This window comes from Schistocerca nitens, chromosome 5, assembly GCF_023898315.1.
Source record: "Schistocerca nitens isolate TAMUIC-IGC-003100 chromosome 5, iqSchNite1.1, whole genome shotgun sequence".
Classification (NCBI taxonomy): domain Eukaryota; kingdom Metazoa; phylum Arthropoda; class Insecta; order Orthoptera; family Acrididae; genus Schistocerca; species Schistocerca nitens.
In genome coordinates this window covers 836,468,426-836,488,843 of record NC_064618.1, presented here as the reverse complement: position 1 = coordinate 836,488,843, position 20,418 = coordinate 836,468,426, and the positions used below count along the sequence as shown (strand labels likewise).

Sequence of the window (20,418 nt, the reverse complement as noted above, 5' to 3'; positions counted from 1 at the left end):
GCCTATTTCTTTTACTACTCCTATATCCTTCCTTCACTGTACTACTTGTGGCCTTCACACTTCGTCCTTTCCCCTTGTTCCTCCCATCCCTCTGTCACTTCACACCTCTACTTCCCTGCTCCAACACACAGAACTTTTCTTTCTCCCACCCACCCAACTTTTTCGCTTACGCCCTTCCTTCATTGCACCACTGCTGACTGCTCTCCCGGTCCGTCTAGGAGGCCATGGCTGGAGGCGGGGGCGGCGCGCGCGCCTAGCGATGCTGGAGAAGCGGCTGCCGGCGCTGGTGTGGGGCGCGGCAGCGGCGGCGCTGTGCCTGTCGCTGTACCGCCTGCTGGGCTGGCCGGCGGGCGGCCTGGGCGACGCGCCGCCCACGCGGCCGCCGCAGCCCGCCTACCTGCTGCTGCTGCCCGGCAACGCCACCGCCTCGGCGCCGCCGTACCCGCTGGCGCGCCTGCCCGCCGGCGACGCCGCCTCCCTCATCGACCTGCGCGGCTTCCGCTTCCTCATCAACAACTACCCCTGCGGCGAGCCCGCGGCTGCCGCCCTCGGCCCAGGTGAGCCGCGCGCTGTCATCACGTAAAACCGATGACAGAAATCGAAGGCACAGGGGCAACCTTTAACCGGGGTAGGACGTCAAACGGGCCGACTTGGAGCAGGAGAGTCACCACAGGACATTTTAATTTCTACTGTCTATACTTTTACAAATAAACTCATAAAACTTTGTCACCATGACCAGGAAGGATTGAGGACTCACACTCATCGCAGTGGAAGTTCAAAAACGTAGCAAAATACCTTTTTTTACGTGTGAAATTTCATTATTTTTTCACTTATTACTGGCTGCATTTGTTGCTGTAGGTACACTTTTCTTCCTAAGTAAGAGAGATTCTTCGATGAATTTTTCATAGCATACAAACAGTTGTTACATGTGTATGAAACTCTAGAATTTTCCAAGTCTATTAAAAAACTGTGGAAGAAATTGCGATTATTAACTATAAAACTTGAGTTTTTTCCAAACATGAAGTTTAAAATGTAGCAGTTCATTCATTTTTTCATAAATTAAATAACTTCTAGAGTTTCGTATAACTGTAACTATGGTTTGTATGCTGTACAAAAGTCATGAAGAATCTCTCTTCCTTAGGAAGAAGTGTACCTATAGCAACAAATGCAGCCAGTAGTAAGTGAAAAAATGATGAAATTTCACATGTAAAAAAAGTTTTGTTACGTTTTTGAGCTTCCACTGCTATTAGTATGAATCCTGAATTCTTCCTGGTCATTCTGTTAGAGTTTTATGAATTTATTTGTAAAAGTATAGACAGTGGAAATTAAAATGTCCTGTGGTGCCTCTCCTGCTCCAAGTCGGCCCGTTTGGCGTTCTACCCCCCTTAAGAGACCCACCTACATGGATCATGATTAACCGCATCACTGATGAAATATCAAGAGCGCTGTACCAGATTCGTAAGCAGGTAACGACCGTATACAAGATAACAACATGATACATGGGGCAACACGAATTCAAACATTGATACGGAAACAGGTGATGATACGAACACACCAGTATCACCAGATACAGATGTACAGGGTGAACGTTCATGCAGAGACGGATTTCTGACTGGAAATGGAGGAAGAAAGGTCCTGTGAACATGCGTCTAGGAATTGACGGTCTGCGTGCAACAACAACAGATCTGAAGTTAAAATCTTCTGGGTTATTAGGCCGCATCATGTTTCTTCTAAAGTGTTCGACGTTTCGACCCCTCTGCTGGGATCCTGTTCAGAATCGTTTTGGTGTCCACTACTGCTAGAACACTGTCAGAGACGAGTATTGCGTCCACTTATAAAGGGGGAGTTTTCTGGCGTTCCTGCTGGAGAACTCCCCCTTTTTAAGTGGACGCGACACTCGTCTCTGCAGCAGTGGACACCAAAAGATCCTGAAGAGGATCCCACCAGGGGGGTCGAAACGTCGAACACTTTAGAAGAAACATGACGCGGCCTAATAACCCAGAAGATTTTAACTTAAGGCACAACGGGGACGAAAGCCTGCAGATCTTCCCGGAACATAGTATGGAACTGCATCGCATCCCCGTGACAACAGATGTCCAACTCGTTGCAGGTGATAAGGGTAGCAGCGGTTGTCGTGCAGGGTACATATAACCGTACTTTGGCTTACACCATGCTGGCGGGCCACTTCCCTGGAGCTTGTACTAGGAGTCGCTGAATATCCTGTAGACCCTGGTCCTCCAAACCTGGTGCACGCACAGTCTGCCGCCTCCCTGCGCGTTAGTTTATCTCAGATGACCCGTGATCACATATACGGTGGAAACTGGTTTGAAATGATGTGTGATCGCCGCGCGGAGTCTCCCGGCGATTAGAGGCGCCATGTCACGGTTTGCGCAGCCCCTCCCGCCGGAGGTTAGAGTCCTCCATCGGGCACGGGTGTGTGTGTTGTTCTTAGCACAAGATAGTTTAAGTAGGGTGTAAGTCTAGCGACCGATGACCACAGCACTTTAGTCCCTTAGGAACTCACACACATCTGAACATTTCTGTTGTGTGATGAGGTTGTTATCTGTGATGGTACTTGTTTCGGTATAGCCATGCTGCCTCTCGACCGTTTCCGTCTGCTCGGCCGTACACATACACCAACTCAGCTTGTTCCCGACATGAATACCGGACCATTCTGCTGTGTTTGCAGTACGCTGCATCAATCACAAAGCCTGCAACATAAAAGGAACACAGGGGACGTGGCGAGACGAACTTTCGTTCGTCAGCGCCATCTACTGTGGCAACGATACATTTCCGGACACATGTTCGTAGGACTTTTTTTCCTCCATTTCCAGTCAGTTCACCCTGTATACACGGCATAGTACCGTCTCACATGACTGCGACAGTACTACAAGTAATATATACCTGGTATTTCGAAATAATTTAATAATAACAAATTATACAATGAATTTTCCTGTTTGTACAAAGTAAAATAAGTAATTACTTAGTTTCTTTGGATCATTATTTTCAAACATGTAACCGTATATTATTTAAACTGTTTGTATCTTAATCTGTAAAACGTGATTTTGTAATATTGTACATAAACATACGTATGGGGTATCATAAGATATAACTACAAGAACGCACGGCATAGATAAGTGCCTTTCGGATAGAGAAGGCTCGAGGTCACCCTTCCCAGGCTCCTCTCCCGCTTAGGACGCGGACAAATGGAGGAAGTAATTGTAGTAACAAACCATACTGTTAACGTCGAATGAAACAACAAGTTTACTGTTACCAGTCACTGTTTATCATCTCCAGGACACGTTTTGAAGGTTTAAACCTCCACCGTCAGGTGTATTTACATTCGTTAGTATGACGTTTAGTTTTTAGTCAAAAAACCCCAAAACAATGTTCTGAAATAGTGTTTTGGTTCTCGACTAGACAGTGCCACAAGTACTTCCAAAAATCGTAAGACAGTGTACACACATATATTATACTAACAAATGTCAATCCACCTGATGATGGAGGTTTAAACCTTCGAAACGCGTCGTGGAGATACATAAACAATGTCTGGTATCAGTAAACTTGCTGTTTCATTCGATGTCAATAACAGTCACGGTAAAGCCTAATCTAATATGTTCCCATTTTATAGGAGTGTTAAACCGCATAGACAGACCACGTAAGTTAATCTTATGACGTACATATATACGTACAGCATTGGCTCTGAGCACTATGGGACTTAATATCTGAGGTCATCAGTCCCCTGGAACTTTCAACTACTTAAACCTAACTAACCTAAGGACATCACACGCATCCATGCCCGAGGCAGGATTCGAACCTGCGGTCGCGCGGTTCCAGACTGAAGCGCCTAGAACCGCTCGGGCACGCCGGCCGGCTCCATACAGTATTAACCATAGTAGAATAGAATGGTAATTCCGGTGAAGCAGGTTCGAAGTGTTTACCTAAGCCCTCCCACTTGAAACAGCGAGGTAAAGGGACATCTTTCATGATCTAAATCTTTCCCTTCTTCTATTATTTCTTCTTAAGCAATAGTAAAAATTTTTCCTTTCCGAAAATGTACTTAATGTATCACATCTCTTTTTCATAAAAGACAAGAAAAATAACATCGCTGACAGAAGCTGTGGTAAAGACGAAAAGTCCCTCTAATTGCTTGTTACTAATTTTCAGTAACAAACATCGACACGTAGTTACCAAGGTGGTGGGTCATTCTGTGATACTGTTGTTGTTGTTGTGGTCTTCAGTCCTGAGACTGGTTTGATGCAGCTCTCCATGCTACTCTATCCTGTGCAAGCTTCTTCATCTCCCAGTACCTACTGCAACCTACATCCTTCTGAATCTGCTTAGTGTATTCATCTCTTGGTCTCCCTCTACGATTTTTACCCTCCACGCTGCCCTCCAATGCTAAATTTGTGATCCCTTGATACCTCAAAACATGTCCTACCAACCGATCCCTTCTTCTAGTCAAGTTGTGCCACAAACTTCTCTTCTCCCCAATCCTATTCAATACCTCCTCATTAGTTACGTGATCTACCCACCTTATCTTCAGCATTCTTCTGTAGCACCACATTTCGAAAGCTTCTATTCTCTTCTTGTCCAAACTGGTTATCGTCCATGTTTCACTTCCATACATGGCTACACTCCATACAAATACTTTCAGAAACGACTTCCTGACACTTAAATCTATACTCGATGTTAACAAATTTCTCTTCTTCAGAAACGATTTCCTTGCCATTGCCAGTCTACATTTTATATCCTCTCTACTTCGACAATCATCAGTTATTTTACTCCCTAAATAGCAAAACTCCTTTACTACTTTAAGTGTCTCATTTCCTAATCTAATCCCCTCAGCATCACCCGATTTAATTTGACTACATTCCATTATCCTCGTTTTGCTTTTGTTGATGTTCATCTTATATCCTCCTTTCAAGACACTGTCCATTCCGTTCAACTGCTCTTCCAAGTCCTTTGCTGTCTCTGACAGAATTACAATGTCATCGGCGAACCACAAAGTTTTTACTTCTTCTCCATGAATTTTAATACCTACTCCGAATTTTTCTTTTGTTTCCTTTACTGCTTGCTCAATATACAGATTGAATAACATCGGGGAGAGGCTACAACCCTGTCTCACTCCTTTCCCAACCACTGCTTCCCTTTCATGCCCCTCCTCTTATAACTGCCATCTGGTTTCTGTACAAATTGTAAATAGCCTTTCGCTCCCTGTATTTTACCCCTGCCACCTTCAGAATTTGAAAGAGAGTATTCCAGTTAACGCTGTCAAAAGCTTTCTCTAAGTCTACAAATGCTAGAAACGTAGGTTTGCCTTTTCTTAATCTTTCTTCTAAGATAAGTCGTAAGGTTAGTATTGCCTCACGTGTTTCTACGGAATCCAAACTGATCTTCCCCGATGTCGGCTTCTACTAGTTTTTCCATTCGCCTGTAAAGAATTCGCGTTAGTATTTTGCAGCTGTGACTTATTAAACTGATAGTTCGGTAATTTTCACATCTGTCAACACCTGCTTTCTTTGGTATTGGAATTATTATATTCTTTTTGAAGTCTGTGGGTATTTCGCCTGTCTCATACATCTTGCTCACCAGATGGTAGAGTTTTGTCAGGACTGGCTCTCCCAAGGCCATCAGTAGTTCTAATGGAATGTTGTCTACTCCCGGGGCCTTGTTTCGACTCAGGTCTTTCAGTGCTCTGTCAAAGTCTTCACGCAGTATCTTATCTCCCATTTCATCTTCATCTACATCCTCTTCCATTTCCATAATATTGTCCTCAAGTACATCGCCCTTGTATAAACCCTCTATATACTCCTTCCACCTTTCTGCCTTCCCTTCTTTGCTTAGAACTGGGTTGCCATCTGAGCTCTTGATATTCATACAAGTGGTTCTCTTCTCTCCAAAGGTCTCTTTAATTTTCCTGTAGGCAGTATCTATCTTACCCCTAGTGAGACAAGCCTCTACATCCTTACATTTGTCCTCTAGCCATCCCTGCTTAGCCATTTTGCACTTTCTGTCGATCTCATTTTTGAGACGTTTGTATTCCCTTTTGCCTGCTTCATTTACTGCATTTTTATATTTTCTCCTTTCATCAATTAAATTCAATATTTCTTCTGTTACCCAAGGATTTCTATTAGCCCTCGTCTTTTTACCTACTTGATCCTCTGCTGCCTTCACTACTTCATCCCTCAGACCTACCCATTCTTCTTGTACTGTATTTCTTTCCCCCATTCCTGTCAATTGTTCCCTTATGCTCTCCCTGAAACTCTCTACAACCTCTGGTTCTTTCAGTTTATCCAGGTCCCATCTCCTTAAATTCCCACCTTTTTGCAGTTTCTTCAGTTTCAATCTGCAGTTCATAACCAATAGATTGTGGTCAGAATCCCCATCTGCCGCTGGAAATGTCTTACAAATTAAAACCTGGTTCCTAAATCTCTGTCTTACCATTATATAATCTATCTGATACCTATTAGTATCTCCAGGATTCTTCCAGGTATACAACCTTCTTTTATGATTCTTGAACCAACTGTTAGCTATGATTAAGTTATGCTCTGTGCAAAATTCCACAAGGCGGCTTCCTCTTTCATTTATTCCCCCCAATCCATATTCACCTACTATGTTTCCTTCTCTCCCTTTTCCTACTGACGAATTCCAGTCACCCATGACTATTAAATTTTCGTCTCCCTTCACTACCTGAATAATACATTTCATCAATTTCTTCATCATCTGCAGAGCTAGTTGGCATATAAACTTGTACTACTGTAGTAGGCATGGGCTTTGTGTCTATCTTGGCCACAATAATGCGTTCACTGTGCTGTTTGTAGTAGCTAACCCGCACTCCTATTTTTTTATTCATTATTAAACCTACTCCTGCATTACCCCTATTTCATTTTGTATTTATAACCCTGTAATCACCTGACCAAAAGTCTTGTTCCTCCTGCCACCGAACTTCACTAATTCCCACTATATCTAACTTTAACCTATCCATTTCCCTTTTTAAATTTTCTAACCTACCTGCCCGATTAAGGGATCTGACATTCCACGCTCCGATCCGTAGAATGCCAGTTTTCTTTCTCCTGATAATGACGTCCTCTTGAGTAGTCCCCGCCCGGAGATCCGAATGGGGGACTATTTTACCTCCGGAATATTTTACCCAAGAGGACGCCATCATCATTTAATCATACAGTAAAGCTGCATGTCCTCGGGAAAAATTACGGCTGTAGTTTCCCCTTGCTTTCAGCCGTTCGCAGTACCAGCACAGCAAGGCCGTTTTGGTTAATGTCACAAGGCCAGATCAGTCAATCATCCAGACTGTTGCCCCTGCAACTACTGAAAAGGCTGCTGCCCCTCTTCAAGAACCACAAGTTTGTCTGGCCTCTCAACAGATACCCCTCCGTTGTGGTTGCACCTACGGTACGGCCATCTGTATCGCTGATGCACGCAAGCCTCCCCACCAACGGCAAGGTCCATGGTTCATGGGGGAAGCCTGTGATACTAAAAAAATAAATAAGTAAATAGATAAATAGGTTTAAAGGAACTTCAGTGGTAAAGTACTGCTGAACCAAATGGGAATAACCCAAAATAAACATGATTACGAGATATTCTATCTGATTTGAAGTGTTTGGACACCTATTGCTGGACACGACTATTGCATCTGTCCACCCTTCGCCTGTGTGTGGGGAACACTTTCAAGGATGGCTCAATGTCTGTGAGTCAGGTCGGGACTATGGGCAGGGCTGTACTTATGGATCAGCTGCAGGCGCTGAAGGAAAGAAAGCCCAGGTATACTATGAGTTCCAAGTTCATTTCAGTCAATATAACAAATCTTTCTCGACTGAATTTAGTTTAAACAGTGACAGACAAAAACAACCTTCTTGGTCTTAACACAAACAACACTGAAGGCCAAATGCCTATGAAATGAGAATACACTAAAGTGTCTCGGAAGTCCTTGCACAATAGGTGCCAAATTGAAGTCCTCAAGGGGCTGGTTGAAGTCAAAGTTCACAATAATCCAAATTATCCAAATGGGACGGAAATCGGTAGATGTGATATCCATGTATAGACAAAGAAGTGATTACTATTCCAGAATATTGGATGATTTATTCAAGAGAAAGAGCTTGGCAAGTTGAGCAAGTCAGTATCGCGGTGGTTCACTTGTGGCCCTCATGCAATCAGCTATTCAACTTGACATTGATTGAGAGAATTGTTGGCTGCCCTCCTGAGGGATCGGGGCAAATTCTGTCCAATTAGTGCGTTAGATCGTCAAAATATCGAGCGGGTTAGAGTGCACTGCTCATAATGCTACAAAGTACTCGATTTGGGTTGGACCTGGCGACCGTCCTGGCCAAGGTAGGGCTCAGCAGTAGAAATTCCTGCTGTATGTGGGCGAGCATTATCTTGCTGAAATGTAAGCCCAAATGGTTTGCCATCAATGGCAGCTAAAGGTGACATAGAACATTGTCAACGTACCGCTGTGATGTAAGGGTGGCGTGGATGACAAACCAAAGGGGTCCTAATATGAAAAGAAATGGTACCTCAGACCATAATTCTGGTTGTCGGGCCATAGGGCGAGTGACAGTCAAGTTGACAGCTCACCGCTTGTGGGGCGGCGGATAGAAAAATATGTCAATTTTATGTTGTTTATAGAAATATGTTTGAATGTTGAAACACCGCATTTCCCGGCCGATGCACCATATGTGGGGCAGCGGATCGAAAAATATGTCAATTTTATGTTGTTTATATAAATATGTTTGAATGTTGAAACACTGCATTTCCCGGCCGATGCACCATATGTGGGGCGGCAGATAGAATTAATTGTTATATAAAAATTTGAATGTTGAATGTAGAAACACTGCATTTCCCGGCCGATTAACCATATGTGTGGCGGCGGGTGGAATTATTGTTGTTAAATGTGTTCCTATTATGTTATTTATGCTGTCTTTCGCCGTTCTCAACACTGGCTCTCTAACTACAATATTGGCAACCAGAAAGTGATTAGCAAAACGTGAAGCCTGTAATTAGAATTCCTAGTGCCCACTTTGTCCGAGAATACACTTATAGTTACAGCTTATAGCTCTGAGGAATTTAGGAGATGGTCCGGGATTTATAATCAAAAACGATTTTCGAAAATAGTTGAGTATATTCTGAAAGTCACAGATGAAAAACAAAAGAATCCACACAACCTAACTAACAGAGCAGTTCAGAGTCTAATGCGCTGATGTAACTATAAATGTCCAAATTAAATGTTTAAATGAATGCTTGCCATAATTTGATGATTAGTTTCATCAAACGACACGCTAAATAATGGTAGAATGTCTGTCCCGCGACGGCACGTGAAAATACGACAATACGCAAACTGAAGATCGATAATTAAAGTCAACCCAGAATTAACACTTCACTCGAAAATGATTTCATGGTTACGCGTATCTCGAGTAACTGAATACGGCATTCGAGGCTGTTTGTAGCAATGATACCGACGCGACGCGATTCCCGACACAGATAGTGTGCTATTCAGCGTCTGGAGAGAACTGTGGCCTTGCTTCCTCGCGCAGCGTTCTTATATATAAAGCCGCGGTGCGGACGGCTAAGGGAACGCCTGATCAAATCGGCTCTCCCGACTAGCCGCTGGGCTAGTAATGCACCACTTTAAGTTACCTAATAAATCATAGCTTCTCTTGCTGATGGCCGATGAAGCTCTTAATTTAAATGTGCATTCAGCACGCAGGTAAGTATTGATAATAAAATTTTGACGTGGCTAAGTTAAATATTTTGGGCGAGAGAATTAATTTAATTACACTGCACGCAGTAGACGAGCTCTGAACTGGCCGTTTGGAGATACGCTATCGCTATAGTTTTATAGGTATTCAAATGAAACTTCTCAGATCTTCATAGTTATTGCGGATCTCCAACCTACTTAAATATAAACATCCTAGCCTTATTTATTAGCCTACTTAATCTATCTTGCTTCCTTAAGTTTTAAGACAAAAACCAGAAAATATTGAATTTCAACTAAAATCTTAAATTTTGAGAGCCAGAAGACTGTTTCTATTAAATATTTATGAAAAAGGAATCTGATTATAAATTTTGAAGTTTCTAGCTCTTTTTTGTTGCGCCAATGATTTTTACAGATAAAAGTCCAAATTTCGAAAATGGCTAAAGTTATCGAACTGATATTCAACACATATTAATTTAGTATTACTCCTGACATGCTAGAAATGTTTTAGGTTATTTGCTTGATTTTCAAAGTATTGCGCAACATTTATGACGTCAGAGCTAGTTACAGCGGACTGGCTGGCACACAATGGAAAGACTGATGTGAATTTACTACGGCGTGAGTAGGCTGCTTCCCTACACGCTGTCTGGGGCGCGTCAAGGCACGTCACCGCTGGTCACCAGGGCTCAGTTCGAAGTGAGATTCCTCACTGAAAACAATTCTACTCCAATCAGTGAGATTCCAGGCCAAAGACGTGTATGGACACGCCCCAGACGGCAGTGGGATACCAACCAAACTTTCTCTCGCCATGCGTCCCCACAACCAGGACTGGTGGTGTGCTGTGCCATTTCTTTTCACAGCAGAATCCCTCAGGTTGTCATCTGTGGCACACTTACAGCACAACAGTACGTCGACGATGCTCTACGCCCTGTTTTGTTGCCCTTGATGGCAAGCCATCGTGAGTTTACATTTCAGCGACATTATGAACGCTCACATACTGCAAGGATGTCTTGTTCAGCTTGTCTTCGTGCCTGTTAAACCCTACCTTCTCCAGCCAGCTCACCGGATCGCTCCTGAACTGAGAACGTTTTGGGGCATTATCGGCAGGGCACTTCCACCAGCTCGGGATTTTGACGATCTGACGCCCCAGTTGGACAGTATTTGGCACGATATCCCTCAGAACGATACCAAACAACTCAATCAATCAACGCCAAGCTGGATAACAACTTGACTAAGGGCCAGACGTGGACCAACGTGTTATTCACTTCCTCAATTTGTGAAGCTCTTTGTCTTCATTAAGTCATCAAATTTTTATTAAATTGTAATCATTTATTTCTCTGTCCATGTACACATCAGGTCTGCAAGATCTTGGTTTAGCTGTCGTTATTTCTTCGCATTTCCACTTCGCCGGTCGACTTGTACAGCTTTAGAAGGGTTGATGTGTCCTGATGGATTCGCTGTTCAGGTGACACCCAGTGACTAGTGTACGTTCGAGGTGACTGAGCACTTCTGACCGACTCATTCTGGTGTTACTGCTTCTATACTCACAAGACAACATTGCCCCTCTCTTTTTATACTGGCGGATACTGCTCTAGTGGTCAATCCCCGATTACGTAGTGGTGTCTGGATATTTAGGATCAGATAGTACACTACTGGCCATTAAACTTGCTACACAAAGAAGAAATGAAGATGATAAACGGGTATTCATTGGACAAATATATTATACTAGAACTGACATGTGATTACATTTTCACGCAATTTGGGTGCATAGATCCTGAGTAATCAGTACCCAGAACAACCACCTCTGGCCGTAATAACGGCCTTGATACGCCTTCGCATTGAGTCAAACAGAGCATGGATGGCGTGTCAGGTACAGTTGCCCATGCAGCCTGAACACGATACCACAGTTCATCAAACGTAGTGACTGGCGTATTGTGACGAGCCAGTTGCTCGGCCACCATTTACCAGACGTTTTCAGTTGGTGAGAGATATGGAGAATGTACTGACCAGGGCAGCAGTCGAACATTTTCTGTATCCAGAAAGGCCCGTACAGGACCTACAACGTGCGGTCGTGCATTATCCTGCTGAAATGTAGGGTTTCGCAGGGGTCGAATGAAGGGTAGAGCCGCGGGTCGTAATACATCTGAAATGCAACGTCCACTGCTCGAAGCGCCGTCAATGCGAACAAGAGGTGACCGAGACGTGTAACCAATGGCACCCCATACCATCACGCCGGGTGATACGCCACTATGGCGATGACGAATACACGCTTCTAGTGTGCGTTCACCGCGATGTAGCCAAACACGGATGCGACCATCATGATGCTGTAAACAGAACCTGGATTCATCAGAAAAAATAACGTTTTGCCATTCGTGCACCCAGGTTCGTCGTTGAGTACACCATCGCAGGCGCTCCTGTCTATGATGCAGCGTCAGGGGTAACCGCAGCCATGGTCTCCGAGCTGATAGTCCATGCTGCTGCAAACGTCGTCGAACTGTTCGTGCAGATGGTTGTTGTCTTGCAAATGTCCCCATCTGTTGACTCATGGATCGAGACGTGGCTGCACGATCCGTTACAGCCATGCGGATAAGATGCCTGTCATCTCGACTGCTAGTGATACGAAGCCGTTGGGATCCAGCACGGCGTTCCGTATTACCCTCCTGAATCCACCGATTCCATATTCTGCTAACAGTCATTGGATCTCGACCAACGCGAGCAGCAATGTCGCGATACGATAAACCGCAACCGCGATAGACTACAATCCGACCTTTATCAAAGTCGGAAACGTCATGGTACGCATTTCTCCTCTTTACACGATGCAATACAACAACGTCTGCCCGCATCTCGTGGTCGTGCGGTAGCGTTCTCGCTTCCCACGCCCGGGTTCCCGGGTTCGATTCCCGGCGGGGTCAGGGATTTTCTCTGCCTCGTGATGGCTGGGTGCTGTGTGCTGTCCTTAGGTTAGTTAGGTTTAAGTAGTTCTAAGTTCTAGGGGACTGATGACCATAGATGTTAAGTCCCATAGTGCTCAGAGCCATTTGAACCATTTTTGAACAACAACGTCTCACCAGGCAACTCCGGTCAACTGCTGTTTGTGTATGAGAAATCGGTTGGAAACTTTCCTCATGTCTGCACGTTGTAGGTGTCGCCACCGGCACCAATCTTGTGTGAATGCTCTGAAAAGCTAATCATTTGCATATCACAGCATCTTCTTCCTGTCGGTTAAATTTTGCGTCTGTAGCACGTCATCTTCATGGTGTAGCAACTTTAATGGCCAGTAGTGTACATTTGGGCATGTGCCTATATGAGAAGTTAACCTTGAATCAACATGTCGAAAGTATTTACAGAAAAGTCACTAACTTGCGAGAAACGAAAACAGCTAACTAGAGGTTGCCCATGGCTATAATATATGTTTTGAGGTCAGCATGTGATCGCATGGACTCTGCATCGCAGCTCGTACAATCGTGGCAAGATGTGGACAGAGGAGTGTGCTTTCGCAGCTGTCTGGTGCTCTCGACACTGTCAGTAGAGGCGCTGTACGTAGTGCCGAGTGACATCGGGCTGCTACATATTGGGTGGATAGGAGGCAGATCAGATGAAGTGAGAAACGTCTTTAGGAAATGCATACCTTGAGAGAGAGCTCGTACACTGTAACTTAACTCATGTCAAAGGGGCACGTAGAGGATATGCATCCTTTCCAAATGGCAGGCAGTGGTTGAGGATGAAACTTGTCAAACCCAGCAGGGGTATGGTTTATTTCTTGCCTGACTATGAGCCATGACCTAAACATTCGTTGCGTGTAAAATTTGGTCAGGAGACTGCATCAAGATTGTTCTAGGCTATTGTTTATCATACAAGAGCTTCTCTTACCCAACCAACATAAATTATATGTGTTATAGCCAACGACCAGTTCGCTCAGGTAATCTGTGAATCTCTAGGTGACTGCAGAAAGTATTCAGCCTCACAAAAGACACAAAGAAAACAATTCTTTTTAAATTTGAAGAGTGAAGCTAAGTCCATTATCGGTAATTGAAAAATAGGGCTTTGAACTGTTCCACAATTTGTTCAAAAATGGTTCAAATGGTTGTGAGCACTATGGGACTTAACATCTGAGGTGATCAGTCCCCCAGAACATAGAACTCCTTAAACCTAACTAACCTAAGGACATCACACACATCCATGCCCGAGACTGGATTCGAACCTGCGACCGTAGCAGTCGCGCGGTTTCGGACTGAATGGCCTAGAACCGTTGGCCACCGCGGCCGGCTACGCAGTTTGTTCTGCGAGTGACAATATAAAGGGTGTACATGAAGTCCGGGAACACTTTCAATTATTTATTGCACAATAACTAAACACTGTACAAAAGTCATACATATTGCATTTTTCCGCGCGGGATTAGCCGAGCGGTCTTGGTCGCTGCAGTCATGGACTGGTCCCGTCGGAGGTTCGATTCCTCCCTCGGGCATGGGTGTGTGTGTTTGTCCTTAGGATAATTTAGTTAAGTAGTGTGTAAGCTTAGGGACTGATGACCTTAGCAGTTAAGTCCCATAAGATTTCACACACATTTGAACATTTTGAAGATATTGCATTTCGAAGAGAAAAGCTGAAAGTTTTAGAAACATTCGATATGCGAATCACGAGTGACCTGGCAGACGTTAATATAGTAACTAAATTCTTGCCATACCGTCCCAGCACGGCATCATCGACTGTGGCCGTCGCTTCCCGTATTCTCTCCCGGAGCTCTGCTACTTCACGTGGTAGAGGCGGTACATACACCAGATCTTTAATGTGTCCCCACTGAGAAAAAAGTCTCACTGAGTGTGAGGTCTGGTGATCGGGGAGGCCATTCCATGAAACAGCTGTCCCCTTCTGTAGCACGTCTGATCCATCCATGAGGCAGCTCCGTGTTCAGGTACCCACGACTTTCACAATGAAAATGAGGTGGAGCCCCATCCTGATGAAAGATGAACGGAGAATCCGATTGCATTTGAGGCATCAGCCATTGCTGCAATATGTCCAAGTAGGAATATCCAGTGACAGTGCTCCCAGCGAAGAAGAATGCCCCGTACAATTTTCAATGTAACAAGCCACAAAAACAACATTTACCTTTGGGGAATGACACTCAAATTCAATGCTTTCGTGTGGATGTTTTGTACCCCAGATTAGACAATTATACCTGTTCACTTTCCCATTAGTGTGAAAAGTGGATTCGTTCCAAAATCTTAAGCGATCAACAATGCCATCCAAATTGTCATTCAGTTGCTGCAACTGCGAACAAAGCTCAAAACGCTTGTCCTTTTCGTCGTCATTGAGCTTCTGCACTAGCTCCAATTTGAATAGTTTCATAGACAGCTTCTGTCGCAGGACTTACACACTGTCATTGGAACCATTTAGAGTTCACGAGATGGACTCCTTATGAATGTCTCTCGTACGCCCTCCACATTCACTTCACTCACACTGGGACGTCCGCTTCTCTTTGCCGGGAACAAGCAACCCGTCGTAACGAATTTGTTGTGCCAGTGGTAAATGGCCTTCCTTGTTGGTGGCTTCTTACCGTACTGGGTTCTAACCATACGTTGAACAGCTGTAGCACACTTGTTTTGTCGAACTCCAACACAAAGAAATCTCGCCATGATTGCGACTAGCGCTGACTGTCGACAAAATACCAAAGTACGCTGTGGTGGTGTACTTGGGGAAAAAAAAAAAAAAAAAAAAAAAAAAACAACCTTCAGGGTTTCTGTACAATATTTGGTTCTTGTGCAATAAATAATTGAGTGTTCCAGGACTTTATGTACACCCTGTACACTACATGATCAATAGCATCCTTACACCTGGCTGAAAATGACTTACACGATCGTGGCGCCCTCCATCGGTGACGCTGCAATTCAATATGGTGTTGGCCCACCCTTAGCCTTGATGAGAGCTTCCACTCTCGCAGGCATAGGTTCAATCAGGTGTGGGGAATGGCAGCCCATTCTTCACGGAGTGCTACACTGAGGAAAGGTTCGATGTCGGTCGGTGAGGCCTGGCACGAAGTGAGTGTTCCAAAACATCCCAAAGGTGTTCTGTAGGATTCAGGTCAGGACTCTTTGCAGGCCAGTTCTTTACAGGGATGTTATTGTCATGTAACCACTCCGCCACAGACCATGCATTATGAACAGGTGCTCGATCGTGTTGAAAGATGCAATCGCCATCCCCGAATTGTTGTTCAACAGTGGGAAGGAAGAAGGTGCTTGAAACATCAATGTAGGCTTGTGCAGTGATAGTGGCACGCAAAACAACAAAGGGTGCAAGTCCCCTCCATAAAAAACGCGACCACACCATTACACCACCACCACCTCCACCACCACCTCCTCCTCCGAAATTTACTGTCGGCACTATACACGCTGGCAGATGACGTTCACTGGGCATTCGCCATACCCACATCCTGGCATCGGATCGCCACATTGTGTACCGTGTTTCGTCACCCCACACAACGTTTTTCGATTGTTCAATCGTTCAATGTTTACGCTGCTTACACCAAGCGAGGTATCGTTTGGCATTGTGACTTATCAGCAGCCGCTCGACCATGAAATCAAGGTTTTCTCACCTCCCGCCTAGTGTCACAGTATTGCAGTGGATCTTGATATAATTTCGTATTCCTGTGTGATGGTCTGGATAGATGTCAGCCTATTACACATTAGACCTTTTCAACTGTTGGCGGTCTGCGTCAATGAACGGAAGGTGAGGTCGGCCTGTACGCTTTTGTGCTGTACGTGTCCCTTCACCTTTGCACTTCACTATCACATCGGAAACAGTGGACCCAAGGATGCGTAGGAGTGTATGAATGCAGAGCCTCGCTGCGATAACATTGAATAAAATGTTCCTATATATTTTTGCGTTGATTTTTGAGTGCCTGTTCACTTTCTCCTGCTAGGATGGATGGAAGAAAGGAAGTAATGAATCTACTAGGGTGTGAAAACTCTTAATTTTTATAAACAAAGGAAACGTGGTTAACGTTCTACATCTTTATTCTTCATGTCTACCGACTTATTTCTCAACATAGTCACCCTGGCGACGAACACATTTTCCCCAACGAGAGACCAGTTTGTTGATACCGTCACCGTAGAATGTTCGACTTTGTTGACGGAGCCGCAACCTCACTTCTGCTCGCAACGCTTCGTCGCTATCAGAGTGTGAAGGTGTTCGAAGGTGTTACATGAGTTTTGGAAATAGAGGAACATCGGATGGGGCCAATTCGGGACTGAGTGGAGGATGATCAATGACAGGGAACCTAAGGCGTCGGATTCTTGCACATATCGCAGTTTTCGTGTGTGGTTCAGCGTTGTCAATGTGAAGGAAAGGGTATTCCATATGTGAAAGAACTCTTCTGCTGTTAGAAACTCTATTACAGCTCGCTGTTTCTCACGCACAGACAGTTCGGTTACACACCGCCACGTTACTCGCTACAATTCGGAGCCCTCTTGTAGGGAAGCAGCCTACTCACGCTGTAGTAAATTCGCATCAGTTTCCATTGTGTGCCAGCCAGTCTGCTGTAACTAGCTCTGACGTCATAAATGTTGCGCAATACCTTAAAAATCAAGCAAATGACCTAAAACTTTTCTAGCATGTCGGAAGTAATACTACATTAATATGTGTTAAATATCAGTTCGATAACTTCAGCCATTTCCGAAATTTGGATGTTTTTCTGTAAAAATCATTGGCGCAACAGAAAAGAGCTAGAGACTTCAAAATTTATATTTAGATTCATCTTTCATAATGATTTAATAAAAACAGTACTTTGGATTTCACAAATTAAGATTTTAGTGGAAATTCATGATTTTCCGGTTTTCGTCTCAAAACTGAAGGAAGCAAGATAGATTAAGTAGGCTAGTAAATAAGGCTAGGATGTTTAGATTTAAATAGGTTGGAGGTCCGCTATGACTATGAAGATGTGAAAAGTTTCTTTTGAATACCTATAAAATTATAGCGATAGCGGATCTCAAAAGGGACAGTTCAGAGCTCATCTGCTGCGTGCAGTGTAATTAAATTAATTCTCTCGCCCAAAATATTCAACTTAGCCACGTCAAAATTTTATTATCAATACTTACCTGCGTGCTGAATGCACATTTAAATTAAGAACTTCATCGGCCATCAGCAAAAGAAGCTATAATTTATTATGTAACTTGAAGTGGTGCGTTACTAGCCCAGCGGCTAGTCGGGAGAGCCGATTTGATCAGGCGTTCCCTTAGCCGTCCGCACCGCGGCTTTATATATAAGAACGCTGCGCGAGGAAGCAAGGCCCCAGTTCTCTCCAGACGCTGAATAACACGCCATCTGTGTCGGGAGTCGCGTCGCATCGGTATCACTGCGACAAACAGCCTCGGGTGCCGTATTAAGTTACTAGAGATACGCGTAACTATGAAATCATTTCAAGTGAAGTGTTAATTCTGGGATGATTTTCATTATGTAGCTTCAGTTTGCGTATTGTCGTATTTTCACGTGCCGTCGCGGGACAGACATTCTACCAGTAATTTAGCGTGGCGTTTGATGAAATACTCTCATCAAATTATGGCGAGCATTCTTTTTAACATTTAATTCGGACATTTATAGTTGCATCAGCGCATTATACTCTGAACTGCTCTGTTAGTTAGGTTGTAGGGATACTTGTGTTTTTTATCAGTGACTTTCAGAATATACTCAACTATTTTGGAATATTGTTTTTGATTACAAATCCCGGACAATCTCCTAATTCCTCAGAGCTATAAGTTGCAGCTATAATTGTATTCTCAGATGAAGTGGGCACTAGGAACTCTAATTACAGGCTTCACGTTTTGTTAAATCACTTTCTGGGGGCTAAAAAGTAAATAGAGAGCCAGTGTTGAGAACGGCTAAAGACAGCGTTAACAACATTCTAAAAGCCAGAAACTGATTCAACATTCAAACCTTTGTACAGCAATCATATTTTCCTCTCCCAAACTCGCCGCCCCACACTCTATCGGCAGAGTGCTGCAAGTTTGTGGACGTGAAGAATTAACATGAAGAACGTTTTATTTTAAAAAGCCTTAAGAATTTTTACATCAAAAATTTGGAGACATTAGTTTTCAGCACGTCCACGAAGACTAGTACTTAGCGTCTCATCGACGACCAGTTCATTACAGACAGAGAGAAAGCACGAACTGGGTGAGGATGTAACGCCGTGCCCTAAACCGATTTAGGTCAATCAGAGAAAACCCAAAATGGATTGATGGATGAGGACTTGAACCCCCCCCCCCCTATCCTCCCGAATACGCGCCCAGTGTCTCAGCTTTGGGAGACATAGCCCAGTTTAACGCCGTAAGTAAAGCGCATTAAAGTAGTGCGTAGAAAGCGATGGCCTTGTACAGAGTAAGAAGTCGATTCAGTATATCGGAACGTTAATGACAGTGTTTTCTGAGATGCAGACCGGATTCCTCATAGCGATTATGTAAGTAAGCAAAAACTGATTATTGCGCTAGGAGGAAAGCAATAACGAATGCATTCTACACAAACTTTCTGACCCAACTTATAACACTCCTCCCCTCTTAACTGTATTTACAATGTTTATGTCACCGTCGCAGATTTAACCATGGGTATCGGAAATTATTTAGTTACGGTGATGAACTGGGGTACAGGTGAAAAATGGCTCTGAGCACTATGGGACTTAACTTCTGAGGTCATCAGTCCCCTAGAACTTAGAACTACTTAAACCTAACTAACCTAAGGACATCACACACATCCAAGCCCGAGGCAGGATTCGAACCTGCGACCGTAGCGGTCGCGCGGTTCCAGACTGCAGCGCCTAGAACCGCTCGGCCACACCGGCCGGCGCAGGTGAAAAATGTAAAATTAAAGGAGTTGACAGTGTGACTAGTACGAATCCCACCCCCCTGTTTTGGTTTTTTGATATACACTCATGCTCGTAAATTAAGGATAATTGCAGAATGTGGTGCCACACAAAGTGGCACTACACAAAACTGGCGCCAATAGCATAGGCACATAGTGAACACACATGACACAGATCTGTAAGTCCACGGTATTGGTGATAAGTTGAGAAAACTGTCCCGAAAAACATGTACTACAAATTGTCACTGTTACCTGTGCATGTACCGCTACATCAATATGGGATATTATCACCATGCACACGTACACAGCCGGCCGGTGTGGCCGTGCGGTTAAAGGCGCTTCAGTCTGGAACCGCGTGACCGCTACGGTCGCAGGTTCGAATCCTGCCTCGGGCATGGATGTGTGTGATGTCCTTAGGTTAGTTAGGTTTAATTAGTTCTAAGTTCTAGGCGACTGATGACCTCAGAAGTTAAGTCGCATAGTGCTCAGAGCCATTTGAACCATTTGAACACGTACACAGGCCACACACCGGTTTACCATACTCTGGATCAGGTGGTCGAGCAGCAGCTCGGGTATAGCCTCCCATTCTTGCACCAGTGCCTGTTGAAGCTCCTGAACTGTTTTAGGTGTTTGAAGACACGCAGCGATACGTCGACCAAGAGCATCCCAGACGTGCTCTTTGGGGTTTAGGTCTAGAGAACAGGCACGCTACTCCATTCACTTTATATCTTCTGTTTCAAGGTACTCCTCCACGATGGCAGTTCAGTGGGGCCCTGCGTAAACATCCATCAGGAGAAAGGTGGGACCCACTGCATCCCTGAAAAGGCGGACATACTGGTGCAAAATGACATCCTGACACACCT

At 44.3% G+C, this 20,418-nt stretch overlaps 1 protein-coding gene across 1 annotated transcript in view; it reads left to right on the top strand.

The window, feature by feature from the left end:
* Positions 1 to 259: 259 nt before the first annotated feature.
* Positions 260 to 20,418, top strand: part of LOC126260745 (beta-1,3-galactosyltransferase 5) — a 77,092-nt gene continuing 56,933 nt past the window's right edge. The window contains exons 1-2 of the mRNA XM_049958084.1: positions 260 to 346; positions 395 to 535. Coding sequence (XP_049814041.1) covers positions 260 to 346; positions 395 to 535 — 228 coding nt within the window. The remainder of the gene's footprint in view (positions 347 to 394; positions 536 to 20,418) is intronic.